Source organism: Bos grunniens, chromosome 11, assembly GCF_055505025.1.
Source record: "Bos grunniens cultivar Pamir isolate PY7600 chromosome 11, Bosgru_T2T1.0, whole genome shotgun sequence".
NCBI classification, from domain to species: domain Eukaryota; kingdom Metazoa; phylum Chordata; class Mammalia; order Artiodactyla; family Bovidae; genus Bos; species Bos grunniens.
The window spans coordinates 60,233,380-60,260,187 of record NC_141175.1 but is presented as its reverse complement, the minus strand read 5'-3'; the positions used below and the strand labels follow the sequence as shown (position 1 = coordinate 60,260,187).

At 40.0% G+C, this 26,808-nt stretch overlaps 1 protein-coding gene across 1 annotated transcript in view; it reads left to right on the top strand.

The window, feature by feature from the left end:
• Positions 1 to 26,571, top strand: part of EIF2AK3 (eukaryotic translation initiation factor 2 alpha kinase 3) — an 82,916-nt gene extending 56,345 nt beyond the window's left edge. The window contains exons 11-17 of the mRNA XM_086326644.1: positions 3,817 to 3,939; positions 7,975 to 8,124; positions 9,855 to 10,632; positions 13,158 to 13,325; positions 17,549 to 17,650; positions 23,077 to 23,139; positions 25,371 to 26,571. Of these exons, the coding sequence (XP_086182770.1) occupies positions 3,817 to 3,939; positions 7,975 to 8,124; positions 9,855 to 10,632; positions 13,158 to 13,325; positions 17,549 to 17,650; positions 23,077 to 23,139; positions 25,371 to 25,571 (1,585 nt within the window). The 3' untranslated portion in view covers positions 25,572 to 26,571. The remainder of the gene's footprint in view (positions 1 to 3,816; positions 3,940 to 7,974; positions 8,125 to 9,854; positions 10,633 to 13,157; positions 13,326 to 17,548; positions 17,651 to 23,076; positions 23,140 to 25,370) is intronic.
• The last annotated feature ends 237 nt before the right edge of the window (positions 26,572 to 26,808 follow it).

Genomic DNA, 26,808 nt, shown 5'->3' with positions numbered 1-26,808 from the left:
GGTTTGGTTTTCTTATTCCATGGATTATTGCTACATTTCCCCTTGGTTTTGATATTGTGCCTAGCACTTCCGTAATGTGGGGACAAGGGGAAGTTCTGTATGAAACTTATTGCTTAATATCCAGGATAATAACAGCTTTATGACAGAAAAGACTGATAATTACAACTAAAATGTGTGTTATTTTGATCATCTGTGAATTTATCTAAGCTGCATTCATACTGTATCCTCAAAAATTGAGAATTGACTGTAATCAGTATGTTCTAGCAAAACGTACTGGGTGACCAGCAAGTGGTAAAGGCTTTAATACCCTTGCTAATAGAGATGCTGACTTACATGTCAGTGGCCAACACCACCAGCAGGCAGGGAGGGAGAGGAGACGGGCCCACCAGCTCCATGGGCAATTCACTACCCAAGCCATTCATTGTTCATTCAACATCTATGCTGAGGAACTATGTACAGGACAGTAACTCAGGCTTTGGGGGAAATATCAATAAAAAGACTGGGCTTATCACCTGGAGGAGCTTAAAATCTGTGGAGGAAGGTGATACTAGATAAAACATATAAGAAAAAAACCCACGAGCTAAGTGACTAATCCTGACCCTGATGATTCAAGGTGTCATACATGAGGTCACATTTTAATTAAAGCATAAATCATGAGTAAGTGACAGGTGGAGATGGAGGCTGAGTGGGGTATGATGAATAAGCATATATTTGTAAGGCTGTTCTGAAGAGAATTGGAATAATGTACTCTAAAATTGAATCAGACTTAATTTTCCTTTCATTTTATTCAGTATGAAGAGAATGCTGTTGTTTTTAAAATACCGGAGCTCTGTGTAATACCTGGTGTTTATTGAGTGCCTACTATGTTCTAAGCATCATTAAGAGCATGAACTCTGGATTTAGTCATGAATTTAAGTCCTAAGTTGGGACCTGAGTCAAGGTGATACTTAGGTTTATAGAGTCTGTAATCATGTATAGGATATGATTTTATATATAATGGATATATCTCTTTTTCAAAAGATATATCTATTTTCATGTTAGTGTTTTCTTTAATGTAGGAAGATAATTCAGTTGGCCCTCCAGGAGGAGGATGTGAACTTCATGGGCTTTTGCAGTTGGGGAGATGGATTTGTACTGAATTACCTTGAGTATGTATTTTTAGGCATACAGATTATGACTCTTCATTCTCTGGACAGTAATTGGCCCATGGAGGGTTGGGATGTATTGTCTCTATTCCTAACACCATGCTCTAACCAGCTGAGCCAACTGCTAAATTAATATGAGTGTGCAAGTCATAAAGTAATAAACTTAGCCTTATAAGGGACACCAAAGGTAATCTAGTTCAACACTCCCTTCCGTGGCTGGAAGAATATCTTCCACAGCACACATGCATGCATTCATTTATTTATTAATTCATGCATTATTCGATAGATATTTGTTGGACCTTCTATTTGCCAAGTAAAACCAGACTATGGAAATACAGAGAGAAAAAAGAATGCTTTCCTGCAGTCAAGTCTGTTAGTCACTCAGTCCTGTCCAACTCTTTGCGACCCCATGGACTGTAGCCTGCTAGGCTCCTCTGTCCATGGGATTCTCCAGGCAAGAATACTGAAGTGGGTTGCCATTGCCTTCTCCAGGGGACCTTCCTGACCCAGGGATTGAATTAGGTCTCCTGCATCGCAGGCAGTTTCTTTACTGTTTGAGCCACCAGGTAGTCAAGTCCCCTACAGTTCAGTGGCAGCGGAGAGAGAAAGCTGCATGTAAATAACTGCAAAATAGTAAGACTTAATTTAAATATTCCATGTACTGTGTGCAAAGTGCTATAAGATCATTAAGACAGGGGTCTAGGAAGGCCTTACAGAGGTGGTGAGATAAACAGAATGAATGAAGAATAGAATTTTATTAAGTCCAAATAAGTTCCCATTGGAGCCAATAGTGGAAGCAAAAGCCCTCAAGTTTGAGAAAACCTGGTGCAAGCTGACTGGAATATACAGAGCAGAGAAGCAAGGCCAGACAGTAATGGGGAAATAGGCTACAAAGTGGAGGTCTGCCTGTAAGTGCCAGATGGTGAGTTAGCTTCTGTCCAAATACCTTTGGTGATGAGCACACTGACTCCTGAGGCATCTCAGCAAATTTCAGATAGCTTTGGTTCCTAGAGAGATTTCTGGATAAAAATGTACTTAAGGGACTTTCTTGGCAGTCCATGGTTAAGACTGCATGCTTCCACTGCAGGGGGCACGGATTTGATCCCTGGTCGCGGAACTAAGATCCCACATGCTGCATGGTGCAGCCAAAAAAAAAAAGTTACTTAAATATAATAGGACTGATTAAATCTTTTCCATAAAATATACAGGCACTGACATAAGAGTAAAATACATTTTCTACTTGAATACAGAATGCCACAGGAGATAAAAGGTTACAGAATTAAGGATTAATTATTTTGATGGATGATGGAAAGTATTGGATAGGACAGAAGAGTTTTAAAATTGCTGTGAAAAGACAGCCTTCAGAATGGGAGAAAATAATAGCAAATGAAGCAACTGACAAAGAATTAATCTCAAAGATATACAAGCAGCTCCTGAATCTCAATTCCAGAAAAATAAACAACCCAGTCAAAAAATGGGCCAAAGAATTAAACAGACATTTCTCCAAAGAAGACATACAGATGGCTAACACACACATGAAAAGATGCTCAACATCACTCATTATCAGAGAAATGCAAATCAAAGCCACAGTGTTGTGCCATCTCACGCCAGTCAGAATGGCTGCTATCAAAAAGTCTACAAACAATAAATGCTGCAGAGGGTGTGGAGAAAAGGGAACCCTCTTACACTGTTGGTGGGAATGCAAACTAGTATAGCCACTATGGAGAACAGTGTGGAGATTCCTTAAAAAACTGGAAATAGAACTGCCATATGACCCAGCAATCCCACTGCTGGGCATACACACCGAGGAAACCAGAATTGAAAGAGATACATGTACCCCAGTGTTCATCACAGCACTGTTTATAATAGCCAGGACATGGAAGCAACCTAGATGTCCATTGGCAGACAAATGGATAAGAAAGCTGTGGTACATATACACAATGGAATATTACTCAGCCATTAAAAAGAATACATTTGAATCAGTTCTAATGAGGTGGATGAAACTGGAGCCTATTATACAGAGTGAAGTAAGCCAGAAAGAAAAACATCAATACAGTATACTAACGCATATATATGGAATTTAGAAAGATGGTAACAATGACCCTATATGAAAGACAGCAAAAAAGACACAGATGTATAGAGCAGTCTTTTGGACTCTGTGGGAGAGAGCGAGGGTGGGATGATTTGAGAGAGTAGCATTGAAATATGTATATAATTATATGTGAAACAGATTTGAGTCCAGGTTCGATGCATGAGACAGGGTGCTCAGGGCTGGTGCACTGGGATGACCCTGAGGGATGGGATGGGGAGAAAGGTGGGAGGGGAGTTGGGGAACACATGTATACCCATGGCTTATTCATGGTAATGTATGGCAAAAACCACTACAATATTCTAAAGTAATTAGCCTCAAATTAAATAAATTAAGAAAAAAATTGCTGTAAGAATAAATGATTAATAAGTGATTCCCCATGAAGCAGAAGCTTTTTAACTTTTTATAAATTTCCCAAGGAAAAAATTAAAATGTGTTTGCTTCATTTATACAAATAGAAAAGCAAAGAAAGCTAAATAAGAATTTATTTACAGTCTATTAAGATAATTTCTAGATTTAGTTTATATAAAGCAAAATTTAAAACTATTGCAAACTTTTAGAAATTTACTTTTTTTTTTTTAGGTATCTAACAGACTTTGAACCAATTCAGTGCATGGGCCGTGGGGGGTTTGGAGTTGTCTTTGAAGCTAGAAACAAGGTTGATGACTGCAATTATGCTATCAAGAGAATCCGTCTCCCCAACAGGTAATGGATGATACTTTTAGTAAACTTGGAGTTGGAACTGTATTATCTAATCTCATAGGCAATATGTCCTTCTTACTGTACCCCATAGAGACTATAGAAAACATAGTTTCTGAATCTTATGTCCTAAGTGCCACCAGGTAATCAGCTGACCGCTTTGTATCCTTTTAACAAATATGCCCTGTTTTTGATTCTTAACAACTCAGGGCATTCCCACAGTGAATTTTGGTAACTACAAACTTCTAGTACATATCACCATTGAAAAATAATCTATATTTATTGTGGAAAATAAGAAATAGTATTAAAATAAAGACCAATCCATGTCTGCTCTACCTAGTAATAAAGACTTTTAACATTTTAGGGTATTTTCTTTTGATTTTTTTTACTGGTCATAAATTTACCTCATTGGTAGCACAGTTATCAATATAATACAGTGTATCTATTGCTTCCTTTGTTGTGTGCTCAGTATTTTCCTTGAAATTAAGGGTTTGTTATTGAAATGCTAAAATATTTTGAAGATGTTTTATGCCTGGATAATAGTCCAACGAATACTTGTACCATATCTTATTTAACTGTTTGCTGTTATTAAATACTTAGGTTTCCAATTTGTTGAAATTAAAAATAACTTTGCAGTGTTCGTCTTTTATAGAAAATTTTGATCACATCTATTTCCTTAGGATAGATTCCTGAAAATAGAATTTTGGGCTCAAAACGTGTGCTGCTTAAAATGATTGGCTTTCAGATACCTTTCTTGCCATCTATTGTGGAAGCCTCCTGTGGGTTCTTTTCTTTAAATAATGAATTTATTTACTTTTGGCTGTGCTGGGTCTTTGTTGCTGCACGAGGGCGTTCTCTAGATGTGACGAGCAGGGGACTTCTGTTCCTGCGCAGCACGGGCTCTAGGGCACATGGGTTCAATAGTTGTGGCGCACAGGCTCAGTTGCTCCAGCCGGGCATCTGGGATCTTCCTGGACCAGGGGCCAAACCTGTGTCCCCTGCACTGGCAGGTGGATTCTTAACCAGGGACCGCCAGGGACATCCTCTCCTTTGGATTCTTGATTAAACGTTCACTAATTGCTGGACTGTCATTCTAATGAATAGTTAAACGTGCTGTCCAACAGATAGAGACACAGGAATGAGACGGTCTGAGTGAGACAGGCTGGAACCTGGGACCCTTTGCTGCGATGCTTGCACCTGGACACACTTCTCCTCAAGCAACAAAATACAAAGAAACTATTAATACATAGGACTAATAAATAGTGCATGCATGTGCAGTTGTGGCGAATTGTGGACAAAAGATACAAAGAGATCAAAAAACCCAACTGCCTCTTTTGAAGATCCTGGAGCAAGAGCAGGGTACTGCGCATGCCCTCTGCACACAACACCACCTAAGGGGTGGGCAGACCACCTAAGCCACCCCTCTGGCACAACCCCTGGACACATGCCTACACTCACCCCATGTAAGGAACCAACTTGCTCCTCCTCGGGCAGTGAGTGAGCAAGGGAACCTGTTGTTTATTCTCGCTGCCCCTGCTATAGCAGGGGCCCCCGTAAAGCCTTGCCTGAATTTCTTATCTGGCTTCTGATCAATTTCTATTGATTAAGGAAGCCAAGAACCGTGGTTGGTAACATGAGTGCTTTGATATATAATTTTCTTTTCTTTGGTATATAATTTTTGCGTAGTTTAAATATTCCTATATATTAGGCTCTGGATAGGATGTAAAATTAAGAAAGGCTTCTGCCCTCCAGACCCTGTAACTATTTGAGGCCCTTGTATGTGTACTCAAATAACTGCAAAGCGAGTGAGATTATCACCCATGGCTTAGCTTAGTAAATAGGTTCTCATGAGGAAAGCACAGATATAGCCAAAAAGCAGTCAAAGAAAGCAAGCCTTATGATGGTGGTGATGTCTGTACCATGTTCAAGGGGAGCCTGTCCCTTGGTGGACACACGTAGGGGAAGGACAGCCAGATGCACTGAATGGGCTGAGCGTAGTCTCTGGGCACACACTCGCAGAGGTGTAAATATTAGTAAGGATTCTGGCAGGAGTGAAGCAAGGGTAAAAATGGAGGGGTAGGACTTCCCTGGTGAACGAGTGGTTAAGACTCCATGCTTCCACTGCTCAGGGCATGGGTTTGATCCCTGGTCAGAGAACTAAGGTCCTGTAAGCTTTGCAGCATGGCCAAAAAAAATGGAGGAGAGTACGGAAGAAAGATGGGAAAAGTGGCTTCCAGCACCTGAAATGCCAGGCAAGGAGTTTAGATTTTATTCCATAGACAGTCAACTTTGTGCCTTTGAGCAGAAGAAGGACATGATCAAAGTGGAGGTGGTATGTAGTAAGAGACAAGCATGTAAGCATGTTCAGTAGATTTTTTTTTTTTAGAAGTTCAATCCTAAGATGCAGAGCATTAGTGCAGCAGAAGTAGAGACAGATGAGGAAGGAATTGTTCAGTCGCTCACTCGCATCCAACTCTGTGGCACCCCATAAACTGCAGCACAACAGGCTTCCCTATCCTTCACTGTCTCCCAAAGTTTGCTCAAACTCATGTCCATTGAGTCAGTGATGCCATCTAACCATCTCATCCTCTGTCGCCCCCTTCTCCTCCTGCCTTCAGTCTTTTCCAGCATCAGGGTCTTTTCCAATGAGTAGGCTCTTCAAATCAGGTGGCCAAAGGATTGGGGCTTCAGCATCAGTCCTTCCAGTGAATATTCAGGGTTGATTTCTTTTCGAATTGACTAGTTTGATCTCCTTGCAGTTCAAGGGACCCTCAAGAGTCTTCTCCAGCACCACAGTTCAAAAGCATCAATTCTTCCACACTAAGTCTTTTTATGATCCAACTCTCACATCTGTATATGACTACTGGTAAAGCTATAGCTTTGACTATATGGACCTTTGTCAGCAAAATGATGTCTCTGCTTTTTAAATGCTTTCTAGGTTTGTCATAGCTTTTCTTCTAAGGAGCAAGCATCTTTTAATTTCATGAGTCGATTCACCACCACAGTGATTTTGGAGCCCAAGAAAATAAAGTCTGTCACTGTTTCCATTGTTCCCCCATCTGTTCTCCAAGTGAGGAAGAAATGAGTGTCAGGAATTAAAAGGAGGAGCTGATAGGATTTGGTCACTGAATGTGAAGAATTCAGAAATCTATTGGAATTTTCAGGGCAGGACCATTAACAGTAATAAAGCCCAGTGAGAAAAGTGGGAGTAGCTGACTCTTAGGGAGGGAAGAGGATATAACATATTCATTAATATTATGTTGTTTCAGGTGATGGTGGAATCCCTTGAATGTGAGCTTAGATCCATCAGAAAAGGTGTCAGAGCAGATCAACTCCAGATGCTTTTCTGGCTAAACATTACTGCCGTGATATTCAGTGAAAGTGAAAGTGTTAGTCACGCAGTCATGTCCTACTCTTTGCGACCCCATGGACTGTAGCCTGCCAGGCTCCACTGTCCATGGAATTCTCCAGGCAAGAATACTGGAGTGGGTTGCCATTCCCTTCTCCAGGGGATCTTCCTCACCCAGGAATCAAAGCTGGATCTCCTTTGTTGCAGGCAGATTCCTTACCGTATGAGCCACCAGAGAAGCCTGAGGCTTTAAACAAAGAAGGACACACATACAAGCCTTTTGGATTCTTGCGTATACCTTGTCAGGGTGCTTCTTCTCTGTCTTCCAGAGCTGCCAGGCTGAGCCCTCTTTTCTGAATACTTCACTTCCACCTCTTCATCTCCCTATTAAGGAATGAGCATTAAGCAATTACCTTTAAGGGTCTGTAGTCATTCATTTTTCGTCAGTTAAGAACTCTTTATTTGAGTGGATGGGTACACTTGTAGCACTTATTTCTAGAAGAGAAAATAAATACTATACATTTTTTTTTAATACAACACTTTGTTGGTTTTTAGAATTATGCTACTAGGCTGATTTTTCTGTTTCTGATTTTTAGAGTCAAGCAAGAATTCTTTTCTTAGTATTTTGCACTGTTGGATATAACTGCTTCTTCAGAGCAACCTTCAGGGTCTTCTTTGTTTCTCTGTTTCAGGGAACTGGCTCGGGAGAAGGTAATGCGAGAAGTGAAAGCCTTAGCCAAGCTTGAACACCCAGGAATTGTGAGATATTTCAATGCTTGGTTGGAAGCGCCACCAGAAAAGTGGCAAGAAAAAATGGATGAAATTTGGCTGAAAGATGACAGGTAACTTGGTTTGACATAGACTTAAAAATGAGTGTTTCTTTCAGGTTAATCTTTGATTTACATGAATAAAATATCCTTTCTATTACTATAACTTTAGAGGTTGGTTTTTTTTTTCAACAAAAGAATAGCACATTACTGATTCTGTTATCATGTTTTAGAATCTTCTTTAGTTACTTAAGTTGGTTTAGTTTTTAGAACATGAACTTTTTTTTCCCTTTGTTTGTCCAGAACATGAATTTCTAAACTCATTGGTAGATAGGGCTCTATGATTTATAATTCACTGAGGGATTTACAGTAGCCTTTCTCAATGAGAGACACTGTCTGACTTTTGTCTCCATTTTTTATTTTCAATTTTCATTTAGTTTCTTAGGACTGATGGTTAGCAATTTTACAACTCCTTTCTGAAGTAGTTTTAAACTACTTGCATTTAAAAATATATGAACTCAGGCAACCTGTAGATAATTCCTATGTTAAATATGCTATTCCCTAGGAGAGAAGGTCCTTTTAAAAACTACTAAATAAAAAGAAAAAGGAAACAGGTTACTTACCAAAGGGCTGGAGTAAAAATAGACTACTTACTCAATAGCATGAGTACATGCGTGTGTGCGAACACGTGCGTACTCAGTTGTGTCCGACTCTGTGACCCAGTGGACTGTAGCCCACCAGGTTCCTACGTCCGTGGAATTTTCCAGGGAAGAATACTGGAGTGGAATTTCCTCCTCCAAGGGATATTCCCCACCCAGGGATCAAACCTATATCTCCTGTGTCTCCTGCATTGGCAGGTGGATTCTTTACCACTGAGCCACCTAGGAAGCCTACTTACTAAGTAGACCACTTAGCTACTAAATAAACTACATTGTATTCAGCTGGAATAAAATTTCTGCCTAAAAGTACCTAACACAGCCCTAGGTCCACATGAGGTACCTAGTTAGCTGCAGTGACCATTGTCTATAGCCCAACCACAGAAGGACCAGGAGAAGTGGCTCTGTATGTCAAGCCCTGATTTGGATGGGGGCTTCCAAATCACAGGTACTGAGGGTTCCTGGCCTTGATCTTCCTTTGTGCCTTGTGTTTTACATAGAACCTGGCTGCTCTGGGCATGACAGTCCCAGATAACAGTTTCTGGTATGAAATCAAGCTTTCCAATTAAGGAATGGCCCGACTGATCTTTGTCTCCTGTGGCATGTTTTCATTGAATTTCTGTGTCCTCCTTTGGTAACTGGCTTTATTATAATTGAAGCTTTGGAAGCAAAGGGTGTAGTTACAACATTGTAAGTCAGCTATACCTCAATAAAAATAAATCAATAGAGGGTAGGAGGGAGGCTCAAGAAGGAGGGCATATATGTATACTTATAGCTGATTCATGTTGTACAGCATGCATGCTAAGTCGCTTCAGTGTGTCAGACTCTGCAACCCTATGAACCGTGGCCCGCCAGGCTCCTCCCTCCATGGTATTCTCCAGGCAAGAGTACCGGAATGGGCTGCCATGCCCTCCTCCAGGGGATCTTCCCGACCCAGGGATCAACCCCACGTCTCTTAAATCTCCTGCATTACCACTAGTGCCACTTGGGAAGAACATAACATTGTAAAACAATTGTACTTCAGTAAAAAAATAAATTTAAAAAAAGATACTCTAAAAAAATTTAATAAACAAGCAGACAGAGGATGTAGTTCATGCAATTTAATCTGCACATGTTCACTCTTGTGCCTTTTACTTCTCCCATTCTTAGCACAGACTGGCCGCTCAGCTCTCCTAGTCCCGTGGACGCGCCTTCTGTTAAAATACGCAGAATGGATCCTTTCTCTACAAAGGAATGTATTGAAATCATAGCTCCTTCGCCACACAGCAGCAGGTCTTTTTCAGTTGGGATTTCTTGCAGCCAGACCAGTTCATCCGAGAGCCAGTTCTCTCCGCTGGAGTTTTCCGGGATGGACCACGGAAATGTGAGCAAGTCAGCAGATGCAGTATGCCAACTCCAGGACAGCTGCCTTACAGACTGCGAGGGGGAGGATGGTACCATGGATGGTAATGATGAAGGGCACTCCTTTGAACTTTGTCCTTCGGAAGCTTCTCCTTACATAAGGTCCAGGGAGCGAACCTCCTCGTCTATAGTATTTGAAGATTCTGGCTGTGATAACGCGTCCAGCAAAGAGGAGCCCAGAATGAACCAACCCCCTGTGGGCAACCATTATTCGAATAAACTGTCTGCACTCCGGCATTCCGGTAGCAAATCTTCGGAACCTACTGTGTCTGTTTCTCCGTCAAGACCAACCACTTTAAGTTTAGACCTCACTAAAAGCTCGGTGGGGAAACTCCAGCCCAGTTCGCCCAAGGTGTATCTGTACATCCAGATGCAGCTGTGCAGAAAGGAAAACCTCAAAGACTGGCTGAACAGCCGCTGCACCATTGAGGCGAGAGAGAGGAGCGTATGTTTGCACGTCTTTCTGCAGATTGCAGAGGCGGTGGAGTTTCTGCACAGCAAAGGGCTCATGCACAGGGACCTCAAGGTCTGTTATCTGTGGTTTGTCACCCGAGGGTTTCAACCTGTTTTATTTTTCTATTTATTTCATTTACTTACTTTTTAAAAATTGATCTTATTTATTTGAGTGCATTGGGTCTTTGTTGCAGCACACAGGATCTTTTAGTGCTGTGGCTTCTCTTGTTGCAGAGCACAGACTCTAGAGTGCTTTGACTTCAGTAGTTGTGGTGCATGGGCATGCTGCAGTCCATGGGCTTGCGAAGAGTTGGACATGACTGAGCAACTGAATTGCACTGAACTGATGGGCTTAGTTGCTCCCCAACACGTGGGATTGAACCAGTGTCCCCTGCATTGGCAGGTGGATTCTTAACCACTGGCCCACCAAGGAAGTCCTTTACTTATTTATTTTTCTTTTTAGAAGATGGACTTGACTTTTCTGAACCACTTTTCAGAGTCAGGCCCATCTGGGCCAGCCCCCTGGGAGCTGAGTGACTGCACATCTCAGCCTCAGTTTGTTGTTGTTATTCAGTTGCTTGATCACGTCTGACTCTTTGCCACCCCATGGACTGTAGCCAGCCAGGCTCCTCTCTCTGTGGAATTTCCCAAGCAAGAATACTGGAATGGGTTGCCATTTCCTTCTCCAGTACTTATTTATTTTTATTGAAGTAACACAATGTTGTATTAGTTTCAGGTGAACAGCAAAGGGATTCAGTTATATATATATTCCCAGTTGAAAAGTATGCTAAGTCAGTCAGTCGTGTCCAACTCTTCTTGATCCCGTGGACCGTAGCCCACCTGGCTCCTCTGTCCATGGGATTCTCCAGGCAAGAATACTGGAGTGAGTTGCTATTTCCTTCTCCAGGGGATCTTTCTGACCCAAGGATTGAAACTGCATCTCCAGCATCTCCTGCATTGGCAGGTAGATTCTTTACCACTAGTACCAGTTGGGAAGCCCCATTTGAAGCCCAACGAAAGTAAATTTTATGAGCTAAATGGCTTTTTTTCCCCCTTATTTCAAAGGCCTATGAATGGTGGTCATGTTAGCTGAGGTTAGAGTAAGCTGTAGGAAAAGATGATAATATTATATATGCATATATATATATATATATATTTTTTTTTTTTTTGCTGTGGACCATTCCATTTTTAAAGTCTTTATTGAATTTGTTACTATGACTTATGTTTTGGTTTCTTGGCCAAGAGGCATGTGGGATCTTAGCTCCGCAAGACCAGGAATCCAACCTGATTCTCTGCATTGGAAGGCGAAGTCTTAGCTTCTGGGCTGCCGGGGAAGTCCCAGGGTGATATATTTCTTGTGCAGGATTTTGAATGTGAGGAGCCCATGGTCAGGTATATCCAATGAGCAGCTGCATATAAGAGTTTAGAATTCGGGACAAAGTTTAGAATTTGGGACAAGGTATATGGGACCCTGTATTAGAAGAGACAACATAAGATTGTAGTTAAGGGAATTCCCTGGCAGTCCAGTGTTAGGACTCTGCACTTTCACTAATGTGGGGCCCAGGTTCAATCCCTGATCAGGGAACCAAGATTCCTCAAGCTGCACAGCCAGGAAAAAAAAAAAAAAAAAAAAATATATATATATATACACACACACACACATATATATATATAAAGATTGTTGTTAAGAGCTCTTATTATTCTCCTTGACAGCCTACATTTCCCTTTTATAACAAGCCCAAATGTCAGTCTGTTTCATTCATTCACCATGTAGTAGTGATTTGCTACAGTAGGGCAAGAATTGGACACGTGGCAGTGGAGCAGATACCCTTTTCTCATGGAGCCAGACTGCCTGGGTTTGAACCTGCTCCACTCCTTACTAACTGGGTGACCTTGGGTGATTTACTTAGCTTCTCTGGGCCTCAGTTTTCATATCTGTGGAAGGAGGGACCAATAGGACTAAAAGGGTTATGAGTATTGCATGAGTTAATAATAATAAACAGTAATAAACCACTTAGATCATCTTCTGGCCTATTGCAAGTGCTCTGTGTGTGTTTGTTATTATTATAATCATCCTTTAGGTCAGAATGTAGAGGAGCTTGCCGAGTGTATAGAATAATGAGATTTAGTTGTTATGTGGCTGCCCGGATGGGAAAAGGAGTTTGGGGGTAAATGGATACGTGTGTGTGTATGTGTGTGTGTGTGTGTGTGTGTGTGTGTGTGTGTGGCTGAGTCCCTTTGCTGTTCACCTGAAACTGGCATAACATTGTTAATTGGCTGTACCCCCAATACAAAATAAAAAATTAAGAAAAGAATAAGGAGATTGAGGATTAAGTACCTAGACACTAGGGAATGTGAATCTCTAAGGATTTATTTAGACAGATGTTCAATGAACACTTGCTCCCCTTGCCTTTTCTTTATTCACAGTACTTGTCTAGAATGAAGGGTTGTTTTCATTTTCACATTAGTCCATTGTAAAGGGAAAGATGCCTGAGAATATCAAGTGTCCTGTATTTATTTTCTGTAGTCATTTAAATAGTTCTCGTCCCTGTCTCTCCTCCATACACACCCACTGTGCTTTTACCTGCTTTTTTCCAGCCTTCCAACATATTCTTTACAATGGATGATGTGGTCAAGGTTGGGGATTTTGGACTGGTGACAGCAATGGACCAAGACGAGGAAGATCAGATGGTTCTGACCCCAATGCCGGGCTATGCCAGGCACACGGGGCAAGTGGGGACCAAGCTGTATATGAGCCCGGAACAGGTGAGCTCTTCCTTTTCCTTCTGAGGATAAATAGATTTTTGTTAAAATAGTTTTTTTAGGTATGCTCTGTCTTTTTTTTTTTTTGGCCATGAAGTCTGGCCTGCAGGATCTTAGTTCCCTGATGATAGATCGAACCTATGCCACGTACTTTGGAAGCACAGAGTCTTAACCACTGGACCACCAGGGAAGTCCCTAAATAATTTATTAATGAGGATGGCAGCAAGCTAGATGTACCCCTGTGAATCTCCATCTGTGCTACATTTCAAATACCCAATAAAATAAAAATCTGAAAATGATGAAAACTGACAGTAGTGTTCCACAGGCAACACAGCTAGGGTGCAATTCCTGCAACCTGGATTGGGGGTGGATAAAGAAAAATATTCACAATGCATGAAATGTGCTTGCCTTCTGAACCAGAACCTGACAACAGCCAGAAATTTAGTGTTTATTTATTTTTGGCTCTGCTGGGTCTTCATTGCTGCAGGCTTTTCTCTGGTTGTGGCGAGCAGGGGCTGCTCTCTGTTGTGGTGCGCAGGCTTCTCATTGTGGTGGCTTCTTTTATTGCAGAGCACAGGCTCTAGGCAGCGGGCTTCGGTTGTAGCCCATGGGCTCAGTAGTTGCAGTTCCCAGGCTCTGAATCACTGGCTCAATAGTTGTGGCCCACGAGCTTAGTTGCTCTGTGGCAGGTGGCACCCTCCCAGACCAGGGATCGAACCTGTGTCTGTTACACTGGCAGGCAGACTCTTTACCACTGGACCACCAGGGAAGTCCCAGAAATTTAGAGGAGACTTTGAATGTCCTCCTCCCAAACCTAACTCTCATTTCCCCTTATGTGAACTAGGTAGGAACTGTTTTCAGAGACAGTTGGAGGTAGTTTAGTGAACTGCCCTCTGTGTTCATCCACAGGCATGGCAGGAAACAGAGGCAGACAGGCTGAGCTGTGTTGCCTTGTGGGAAAAACTGTAAATGGAACAGAGACCGGAAGTGGTCAGAGCAGGGCATCCTAGGAGATTCAGTGTAGCATCCCCAGAGCTGATGATATTCACAAGCTTATAGATGCTTAGATGAGTGGTTCTCAGACTTTTTGGCCAGTGCCTGTTTATACTTAAATATGATTGAGAGCTTAATAATTTTTCTTGTGAGATTATATCTATCAATATTTGCCACATTAGAGATGAAAGCAGAAATTTATAAAATTTTAGTAATTCAATTAAAAATAACTGTCTTAAATCTATCAAATCTTCAAGATACTTTCTGAAAAATAAATATTTTCCCAAAGAAAACTAGTGAGAATAGTGGTATTTATTTCCATTTTTTTAAAGCTCTTTACTCTCTGACTTAAAAGGGTTAGATTTCATATCTGCTTTTGCATTTAATCCCTTGAACTATGTTATTTTGGTTCAAGTATATTAAGCAAATCTGACCTCAAACAGATACGCAGTGGGGAAGGGAGGAACATTTTAATACCATTTCCAGGTAGATATGGGCATCACCAAAACTCAATAAGCAAAAGTTTCTGAAGAATCATTTGCCCTGTGGAATCTAAAACCATAGCAGTGGACATTCTGTATTCTGTTACTGTAACACCCATTTCACACTTTGAATGGACCTCTTTTTCATGCATGAGTTTTTAAAGTTGTGCGTTGGTCATTTGGAAATTATTGGGTCTCTACGTTATGTGTCTTCCAAAAATTGTCACAATTCAGTATTGTTGTTGTTTATTTGCTAAGTCGTGTCCAACTCTTTGAATGCCATGGACTGTAGCCACCAGGCTTCCCTGGCCTTTATTATCCCCCAGAGTTTGCTCAAACTCATGTCCATTGAGTCGGTGATGCCATCCAACCATCTCATCCTCTGTCACCCCCTTCTCCTATTCCTCTCAATCTCATATAATATTTTTAAAAATCATCAATATTTTAATATCACCAACCAAGCTCACCAGAAAGCGCTTTTAAGTATTAGGAAAGCTGTCAGGTTCCCAGTGATGGACACAAATTTTCCAAAATTCTGAAGTTCACTTCAAAGTTCAGCTTTTATCTTTGGCAACAACTGTCAGTTTTCCTTGAAGTGCCATTCTCACTTCATTCATCTTTGAGAAAATACTGTCAAGTTCCAAGTCTGAATAACCACAGTTGGTCTACCAGTTTTTCTTTCAAGTCAGAGTGGTGCTCGATGAGAAGTGCTCAGTGAGAAGTTCACATAGGAACTCGAACAATTGCATAAATGCTTTCTCTTGAGACAGCATTTTACTTCAGCGTGGAGCAGAACTGCTTTATGAACACTGCTCACTGTGTCACACAAAATATTAAGAAGATGCGTGCCTGAGGGGCAAGACATAATAAAATTAATCAGTTTTACTGCTTCAGCAAGGATATTTTAAGTGAAACTGTCCTTCTCTCTCTTACTTCCACTTTCTCTTTCTCTTTTTCTCTTTTCTTTCTTGCTTTCTCTTTCCCTCTTTTTCTTTCTCTTGCTGTTGCTTTCTCTCTCGCTTTCTCTTTTTCCTTTTCTCTCTTTCTCTTTCTCTCTCTTGCTTTCTCTTTCTCCTTTTCTCTCTCTCTTTCTCTCTTTGTATCTCTTACTTTCATTTTCTCTCTTTTTTCTGTTTCTCTTTCTCTTGCTTTTTCTTTCTCTCTCTTTCTCTCTCACTGGCTCTCTTGCTTTCTCCTTTTCTCTTGCTTTTTTTTGCTCCCACCCTACTCCCCCAGTATGTAAACTGAAGAACATAATTACTACTAGTATGGTTTGGTGCCATTGCCTTAATTTGTGCTAAGATTCAGCAGAGCAAATGTCAACACAGTGAAAAGACAAATCATATCTTAGAATTATTATGAAAATAGTCTTGACTTTGTAGACCTCCTGAAAGGATGTTGGGATCCCCAGGGATCCATAGACCACACTTTAAGAACCAATGGATTAGATTATCTTTGGAAGGTTTTATCAGAGACCAGTCATAGGAATCAGCCTTTATTTTACTGTTGTACAATATCCTTCTAGACTGCCTGAGTTGTTTGCATTATTTAAGTGTGTTATTTTTCATGCTTAACATTTTCATTTTTTAATTTAATTGGTTTTTTTTTATATAGTCCTATACTTAGACATCTTGAATTTCAAGATAAAGGAAAAATAGTATTAAAGTATTTAGGTAGGGAAAAAAAGAGGTTACAGCTTAAAGAGCTTGTTTTCTGTAACACTCAACTCTAGAAGACAATAAACCAATAAGTACAGTTTTGATGAAAAATAGCTATGACCTGCAAATCATGTTTCTGGACAAAAGTCATTCGTGTAAAAGAAAATAGGTATTTTTAGGTAAATAAGAGTTAAAAAAATATCTTGGTGCATTGGCTGGTGGTCCAGCGGTTAAGACTCCATCCTTTCACTTTTGGGTATTTGATCCCTGGTTGGGGAACTAAGATTCTGCATACCTCTAACTAAATAAAAAGAAATATTGATGTGAGTATTCTCAAAGTTCCGGCCTTTGTTGGCCTTTGCCAAGTGTCAAGTTATGTGGCTAGCTTCATTTTCCCAAATGAAAGGCTTCTTATGAGTCCTAGGAGGTCACTTTTAATTTGAATGAGACTTTTTAAGAGTCTGTTGGGTTGTAATTCGTTTGTTCCTTTTAGCAAATAAGTTCTTGTTAACGCCTTCTCTCTACTTTGCCCAGTTCTGGATGGTAGGAATACAAAAGAAGCAGCTCCCTTCCCTCCAGGTCTTTATAATCTAGTTGTGAAGAGTAAGAAATAACACACATGAAAAATACAGCCGAGAATGCAGAGAAGTCCATAATTAAGTGCCGTAATGAGGGCTAACCACAGTTGATGAGTGGTTTGGAAGATTTTCTCATGAAAATAGGTGAGGACTAAGATAGTCAGAAATGAGAGATTTGCTTTAGATAGTGCCGGCTTTGAAAAACTTCACCTCAGGGGTATGGGGGCAGCTTTTCCTGGCTCCTGGCTTCCGCTGGCCTATTTTACTGATGCATATCTCAGTGCTATACCTGGGCTTCCTTCTGTGATGCTGAGTAGTTTAATTACTCTTGCTGTGGGTGACTTAAAGAAAAGAGGCTTCAGAGATGATTAACTCTTTGCTAACATTTTTACCTGCAGGATTACATTTAAACCAAGTAGGGACTAAGTCATTGTTGGGATTCACTCACGCTATATGATCATCTATGATACTGTCTCTGTGACTGTTCTCCTAATCTTCTTTATTTGGGATTTCAGATTCATGGCAACAGCTACTCTCATAAAGTGGACATCTTTTCTTTGGGGCTCATTCTGTTTGAATTACTATACCCGTTCGGCACTCAGATGGAAAGGGTCAGGGTAAGTTCTTCCCCTCCCCTCCAAAAAGGCAGAAGAAAATACTCTTCAATTGACAAAAGAATGAGTTGTAAGAGAAAAATAAGTTATTCTTAATACCAACAACTTGGTTGACTGCAAGTAGAAGAGAAATAATTTGTAGACTCTTTGCTTCCATTTAAAGCTCAGTCTTCAAAAATTATTGTGGTGAATTGTCTGTTTTCTTGCTGTTGCTTAAATTCATCATAACTTAACCATATTTTGCACTCAAATTTGTCATAAGGGCAAAGCTAGGGGAACCACAGGGTGGGGCGATGGTGGTGGTCAAGAGAATTTTCCAGAGAACAAATGACCACACAGTCATATGCTTAAAAGCTGAAAAACTAAGCGTAGTTAAGTTTTCTTTCCCCTCTCAAACTAAACCATGACTATTGCCTTTAAGGAGTATAGTACTGAAAGTCTTAAAAATAGTGCCTAGAATATATAAAGGATGACTAGAGTTCAACAACAAGAAACAAACAACCCTGTTAAAAAATGGGCAAAGGACTTGAATATATATTTCTCTGAAGATTACAGATGGCCAGTAGGTACAGCATCACTATTCATCAGGGAAATGTGAATTGAAATCACAGTGAGATACCACTTCACACCATCCAGAATAGCTATCATAGAATAAAATAAGAGCAGAAAATAAGTGTTGGCGAGGATATGGAGATATTAGTGCTCTTGTGCATTGCTGGTAGGAGTGTAAAGTGGTACATTCCACTGTGTAAGACAGTGTGACCCATCCTCAAAAAGGTAAACATGGAATGACCGTGTTCTTCTAGGTTCTACTCCTATTTCTCCAAGAGAAATTAAAACATAGGTCCACACAAAAATTGGTACACAGATGTTCATAGTAGCATTTTCATAATGACTAGTAGGTAGGAGCAACCCAGATGTTAATCACCTTGGATCCTGGCTTGGATCCCTTGTTTCCTAGATTTCATGTTTTGTTTTGTTTACTCTCATTATTATTACTCTCTTATTTTGCTGGAGCACATTCTGCAGTAAATTTCTCAGAAAGAATGTATGAGGGAAAATTTTAGAGTCCTCGGGTATCTGAAAATGTATTTTTTTTCCCTATCCTTATACATAATTGATAAATTGACTAGGTTCTAGTTCTAGATTGAAAATAACTTTCCTTCAGAACCTTGAGGGCATTGCCCCGTTCTCTTATAGCTTCCAATAGTGCTGTTGAAAAGCTGATACCATTTTGATGTGTCTTTTTTTTTTATATGGGGTATTTTGGATCTGTTATATCTTCCTTTCTGAGGGCTTTAGGGATTTAGTTTTTATCAGTGCTGTTGTGAAATTTAGTCCTCTCAGATCCTTTCAGATCTCCCCACCAACCCTGCCCACCCCCTGCTCACTTACTGTACTTAGCACTTGGTAGATTCTTTGAGTTAGAAGGATTCATCCTTCAGTCTAGTAAGTTTCTCATATTTTTTTTGGATAAATTCTTCAATTTTTTTGTTTTTTCTGGGACTCCTGACTTATTCCTAAAAATGTCTAATTTTTTTCCCTCCTATTTTCTATTATTGTCTTTTTGTACTATTTTTTGCAGAAGTTCCTTAACTTGTTCTTCTCTAACTTTCGTAATTCCTTTGACAATTCAGTTTTTATCGTCTAAGATTGTTCCTTTTTTGTAGTATTTGCACTCTTTTTACATGAATTCAGTCTCTTCATATTGCTGAGAATCTCAATTATATGTATGTATGTATTTCTTCCCCTATACTGTCTCTTTCCTTTTTTTTTTTTAGCTTTCTGTTTGAAATTATTATAGATGCACAGAAAGTTGCAAAGATAATATAAGAAATACCCTCCATCTAATTTCTAAGTGTTATGTCTTACATAATTATAGTACAACATAAATTTGACATTGGTACTTTGTATTCTGGGTATTTTATCTCTTTATGGTTTCTGTAACCAACACTGCAGTCTAGATACAGAAGTGTTCCATCCCTCTTGCTACCCCTTTATAGTCACACTTACTTTCTCCCTACTAATATCTCTGAGTTTTCTAATGATTTGTGTGTGTGTTTCACATGTTGACAATCCTGACTGTTCATATTTAAGAATGGTGCTCTAAAATGGTAACCAGAAGTGGACATTAAAAAATAAACAAAAAAGGGAATTCCCTGGCAGTCCAGTGGTTAGGACTCAGAGCTTTCACCTGCTGTGGATCCCTATTCCATCCCTGGACAGGGAACTAAGATCCTGCAAGCCATGCAACCAAAAGAAAAAAAACCTGAAGTGGACATGACTGTTAAGTGTTATGATCCAGTGCTTTCTTCAGGGTGGAGGTGGGGGAGAACGAGTGTTAGCATGTTAGCATCTCCCACATGTTAGCATCTCCCACATGTTAGCATCCCCACGTTAGCATCTCGGACTTTCCTCATTCTCTCCAGAGAAGAAGCTTCATTCTCCTGCTTGAGAAAGAATTGGGATGGATGGGGGTGGAGAGTGTCTTACTGTTGAAGATCTTCACTCGTTCTGTTTTCCATGCCCCCCACCCCCCAATTCATCCTCATGCCTCTGTTTGGAATGCCTTGGTTCAGTTTCTTCAAAGGACAAACCTCTGTGTCCTGTGAACAGTGAAAGCGTTAGTTGCTCAGTCCTGTCTGACTCTTTGCTATCCCATGGGCTGTAGCCTGCCAGGCTCCTCTGTCCATGGGATTCCCCAGGGAAGAATACTGGAGTGGGTTGCCATTCTCTTCTCCAGAGGATCTTCCTGACTCAGGGATTGAATCTGGGTCTCCCGCATTGCAGGCAGATTCTTTACTGTTTGAGCCATCGGGGAAGCCCTTTGTGTCCTATGGGGGTTTATAATATCACTTCATATACAGAACTTCCCACAGCTCTCCTACAGCCATCTTCATCCCTCACCCCCACTTCCTGCAGGTTCCACACAGCTAAGCAGTTCCCCATCTGTTGGCCTTATCCCCCGTGGGCACCCTGGTTTACCTTTCTCTGTTGAGCTAAAGTAGTTACACTATGTTTCCATCTACTTTCTCTCTCTTTCCAAAGATGTGATCTTTTCTTCCATTGCACTCATTTTAAAGATTTAAAATGTTTTTCCTTTCTTTGGAGTTGTTTTAGTGAAAATGTTTACTTTGAAATATAGTTAAAAAAACAAATCTGCCATGTTTACTCTTTTTTTTTTTTTTTTTTGGTTGCACTGGATCTTAGTTGTAGCACAGAGGATCTCTGATCTTTTGTTGTGGCATGTGGGATCTAGTTCCCTAACAAGGGATTGAACCCAGGCCCCCGGCAGTGGGAGGGCAGAGTCCTAGCCACTGGACCATCAAGGAATTCCAGAAAATCTGCGTTGTTTAGCCAGAACCCCTCTGAGATTCTATTAGTGAATGTAAAAGAGACTATTCAGTGATTTGACCAAGATGTTTTTTGAAAAACTAATTTTATTGAGGTATAATTTACATACAGTACAGTGTACCCACTTTCTACATTTTTATGGGATTTTGATACTTTTAAACCTTCATGTAATGACCACTACATTCAAAATACAGAATATTTCTATCATCCCCAAAAGTTGCCTTTTGTTCCTTCCCAGTCAGTCTCCTGTTCTTTCATCCCATCCTGATTCCAAGCAACCACTCATCTATTTTGTCTTAGAAAGTTTCATATGAATGGAATCATACATGTATATACATTTGTGTCTGCCTTCTTTGACTCGCCTTAAAGGTTTTAAGGTTCATTCATTACTCAGTGTGTCAGCAGTTTCTCCTTTTTATTAAGTAACATGCCATGGTATCTATACGTAGTTCCTGTGTCCATTTACCTGTTGGAAACACCTGTAAATAAAGTGGAAGTTGCTGTGAACATTTGTAAACTGGTCTCTTTGTAGACACACATCTGTTTTTCATTAGTCTTGGGTAATTAGGAGGTAGGATTGGTAAATTATGTGTAAATGGTTTAACTGTATAAGAAAGTGCCATTTTATATTCTCACCCACAGTGTAGGCGAGTTCTAGGTCCTCGGCATCCTTATCAACACTTAGGTTTTAGTCTTTACATTTTTTGGGTATTCTGATAGGAGTACAGTACAATCAGATTGTGGTTTCACTTTGCATTTCTCTGATGACTAATGACCTTGACCATCTTTTCAAGTCCTTTGCCAAGTATATGTATTATGTATTACGACTAATTTATTCCAGCCAGTGGCTTCCCATTTCATTTTCTTAATGAAAGGGCAGCAGGTTAAAAAAAAAAAAACATGTTATGGGATTAAAAATTCTGTGATTCAAGACTCAAGCATTTATCTGCACATTATTTGGTAGGACCTACCTATTAGCAGGTGAAACACTCCCTTCTATGGCTTGTGTCATAGATTCTTCTAGTGAAGTTTCTGTTTTCCTTTAGTGGGAAGTGACAAATGCCAGCCCAGTTCATGTTTTTGTTTAAGTACATTTTAGCTTATTTCTCAAGAAATATGAAGACATACTTGCTTTATTTCATTTCTCAAAACTAATTCATTACAAAAGGAGTATCAGGGACTTCCCTGGTGGCACAGTGGTAAAGAATCCACCTGCCAATGCAGGGGACATGGGTTCAATCCCTGGTCCAGGAAGATTCCATATGCTGTGGGGCAACGAAGCCCCTGAGCCACAACTACTGAGCCTGTGCCTAGAGCCCGGGAGCCACAACTACTGAGCCCATGTGCCACAGCTACTGAAACCCATGTGCCTAGAGCCTGTGTTCTGCAACAAGAGAAGCCACCACAGTGAGGAACCCACACACCACAGCTAGAGAATAGCCCCCACTTGCTGCAACTAGAGAGAGCCCAAGTGTAGCAACGAAGACCCAGAGCAACCGAAAATAAATAAGTAATAAAAATGTTTTAAAGGAGTTTAAGGCACTGTGCCAAATAGTTTGCCTGAATTACCTCATTTAAGTCTCAAAGCAATCATACAAAGTAGACACTGTTATCCTGTTTGTATGAAAATTTCCCAAAAAGCTAGTTTATTTTTTATATTCAGAATTTAGCACAATTGACTTAGTTTACTTCACTCAAAAAGAACACTGTGTCCTTTTATATCAAATACAAGTGATCAGTGACTAGTAGAAAAAGTTACCCACTTAAGAACACAAATGTGTGTTCATGAATGATTGAATTATTTTTTATGCAGATCAGTCCATTTTCAGTTAAAATCCAGATGTCAGGATCATGTACAGTTCTAATATATGTAAATTATATGGTGATTTGGTGGCAGATAAATCTGTGCCCAGGAAGCACTGATGTGTAGATTATCAAGTCAGAAAAAGCTATTGATAAATTTTCTATCTACTTAATGTTCAGCCTTTCTTACAGTATCAAAAAATATCTCTGTTTAAATAGATTAACATATCAAAATGGATTTAAAGATAAGTAACACTTTTCTTTCTTTGCAGATCCTAACTGATGTAAGAGATCTCAAATTTCCACCACTATTTGCTCAAAAATATCCTCGTGAGGTTGGTATAATTCTCATCTTTTATTTTCTTTAAAATCTTACTTAGGATGTGAAGTCAGCAGTCAGCTCATCAGTTTCCACATTTTATAGATGAGGAGGCCTAAGGTCTAAAGAGGAAAGTGACCTGATCCCAACAACATACAACTTGTTAAACCAAAGGCTGGGGAATTCCCTGGTTAAGAGTGTGACCTTCCACTGCAGGGTTGTGAGTTTAGTCCCTGTTCTGGCAGCTAGGAGTCTGCTCCATGCTGCATGATAGCCCATTCAGGGATTGTAACAACCTTGCCTTTGAGTAGGGCTTCCCAGGTAGCTCAGTGGTAAAGAACCTTCCTGCCAATGCAGAAGATGCAAGAGACGCAGGTTCGATCATGGCAACCACTCCAATATTCTTATCTGGAAAACTCCATGGACAGAGGAGCCTGGCAGTCTGTATGTAGTCCATGGGGTCACAAAGAGTCCGACATGACTGAGCAATTGAGCATGTGCACACCTTTCAGTAAGGCTGAACCTAAAGACCCCACCTTCATAGGAATCAAGTTGCCATTATAATCAGGCCATTAATTTCTTTATCTTAATGAATTTGACACAGATCTTAAAAACCAGCTTCTTAAAAAAAAGTCACTCATTTCCCCTGATTTTGTGTGTTGGAATTATACCCCTCAGAGAAACAGTAAATGATTCAGAATAGTGGGAAGGGAAAGTTAAAATGGTCTTGATAGTGAAAACTGTGTAATGAACGTTTGAAGTTTCTTTTTGCAGTTTTTGTTTATTTATATTATGTCCACAAGCACATCACTTTAAAATTTACGCACTGATGGTTCTTGGATTTTCTTAGTAAATTCAGTTGAAGAAAATTAAAATTTGTGGCTAATTATCAAATTGGAAAAAGTCTAATTGATCTTTCAGTATTTTAAGTATATTGAAGGGTTGCATTAAAAATGAACTTTATAACAATATAGAGATATGCTAACTTAAAGTGAAGTTTATTTTACTAAAAATTAGTTTGTTGTATATTTTGCAAAGTGGTGAATCAGTTCCTGGGGGACTCACAAGAATCTGTGTTATATTAAAGTGGTTGGAAAAAAATCAGGAAAAGGGGCTAGGTACTGACCACTGGCATGATTTATTTTTCTTTTTATTTATTGGGGTATAATTGCTTTACAGTGTTGTTAGTCTCCGCTGTACAATGAAGTGAATCAGCTATACATTTACATATATCCTCTCCCTCTCGTATCTTCCTCTATTTGCCTCCTTATCCCACCCATCTAAGTCATCACAGAGCACTGAGCTGAGCTCCCTGTGCTATATAGCAGCTTCCCACTAGCTGTCTCTTTTACACATGGTAGTGTATGTACATCAACACTCCTTTCCCCGTTCATCCCATCCTCCCCGTCCCTCTGTGTCCACATGTCCCTTCTCGGTGTCTCTATTTGGTATGATTATTTTTTAATTGACATCTTTATTGAAGTAATTGTACATTCACATGCAGTTGTAAGATGAATTTATTTTAAGGGTCAGACTGTGTTTCAGAGATGTGATTTAAGGCCCTTTATATTAGGAAACAACCAATTAACCTGGAATAGTCCATGTGTATTTGGAGCAAGACTTGGCCAAACTATGACCCATAGGCCAAATCCAGCCTGCTACCTGTTTTGGTAATAAAATTTCATGGGAACACTGGCAGGCCCACCTGTTTACGTACGGTCTGTGGCTGCTTTTGTATTTCAGTGGCAGAGCTGAGAAGTTGCTCACACACAGATGTAGAGAACAAACATATGGACAAGGGAGGGTGAGGTGAGGTGGGTGGGATGGGGTGGGATGACTTGGGAGATTGGGATTGACATACATACCCTGCTGATCCTATGTATAAAATAGATAACCAGCGAGAAGCTTCTCTATAGCAAAGGGAACTCTACTCAGTACTCTGTGGTGAGCTAAATGGGAAGGCAATCCAAAAAAGGGGGGATATATGTGTACCTATAACTGATTCCCTATGGAATCAAGTGGCTCAGATGGTAAAGAATCTGCCTGCAATGCCAGAAACCCAGGTTCGACAACGTTCAGCACAACTAACACAACATTGTAGAGCAACTGTATTCCAATAAAAATTAATTGAGAAAAAAAGAGAAACTGGCTCACCAACTTAACATAGTTACGGAAACATAATATTTAGTGGACTCCTGATTTAGGCAATGGTTTAGTGGCCATCACAAAACAATTTTTATCTTTCAGTATGCCATGGTGCAAGACATGCTGTCCCCATCCCCTACTGAACGGCCAGAAGCGGCGAGCATCATTGAAAACGCGATCTTCGAGGACTTGGAGTTTCCAGAAAAGACACTCCTCAGACAGAGGTCTCGCTCCATGAGCTCGCCCGGAGCAAAACATTCAAGACACTCCAGCAGCCCCCACAGCCCTTTGCCCAGCAATTAGCCTTAAGTTCCGCTCTCGCCCCTAACAAGTGACGTCAGAATAGCCTGCTTCAGAGGAATGTTGCTTTTCCAAAATCGCAGACTTGAAAATATGGTTCTCCACTTGATTTTGTTTTAGGCTGCCTTTTCTAAATCAGATTTTAAACTGGATTTTGGAGCTCACACCTCATCTGAGCCAACTTTTGATTTTCGCTCCAGTCGAGGGGAGGGCTGTCACATGCGGTCCTTTCCCTCGTTGGTCTGTTGAAACTGGCTGGCCAAGCATTCTGTCCTCACGTTTTGCCTAAGGAGGTAGAAGCAATCCCTAAAATGTACAGAGAGAATTACGAAATGGAAATATTTTTATAGTACAGAAAAATGAAAGTCCCTACATGGTGGTAACCATATTGTTATAGAAAGATGCTTTCTAGAGAGATAGTGGAAGTTTTAAGACTGATTTCAAAACAAAGCTGACTCCCATTTTTGTCCCTGGTGGGTGAATTAGGAAGCTGCATTATTTTGGAGGACAAGTAGCACAAATTATATAGCTAGTTTTCTAGGGTCATTTGTAGCATTAAATAGCTTTATTCCTCAGATAGTTCTAGGGAGAAAGGTTTTTAAGGGTTTTTTGTACTTTTACCTCCAATAAAAGGAAAATGAAGCTTTTTGTGTAAATTGGTCAAAAATTCTGGCTTGGAGAAGGAAAAAAAGCCGTAGTAAGAAACAAATCATATATTACAACTAACTGCTTCAATTATGGACTTTTTAAATCTAATGAAATCTTAAATGTCTTAAATGTAATACTGTAGGTTGATACTGTCTCAGAACTGATTGTAGATAACAGTTTAATCATCTAACTTGCTAACGTTTTTATTTTTCACTGTAAATAAGTTTATTTTTTATTTATAAAAATTCTGAACTCAATCCATTTGGGTTGGTGGTGTACAGAACGCACTTAAAAGTGTGTTAACTATTGTGACTTCTTTCAAGTCTAAATGGTTTAATAAAACTTTTAGAAATGATATATGGTTGATTCTTATTTGAGGGAACTAGCTCCAAAATGGAATTTTTCAGATTTTAAAATGGGATCATAGGTCTCCAAAGAGTCATAACCCTACTCTCAAGAAAACTTATTCCTTATAGATGATCTTATTTACAAAGCAGAAATAGAGACACAAATGTTGAGAAGAAACATATGGACATCAAGGGCCAGGGAATGAAATGGGAGACTGGACTTGACACATATACACTATTGATAC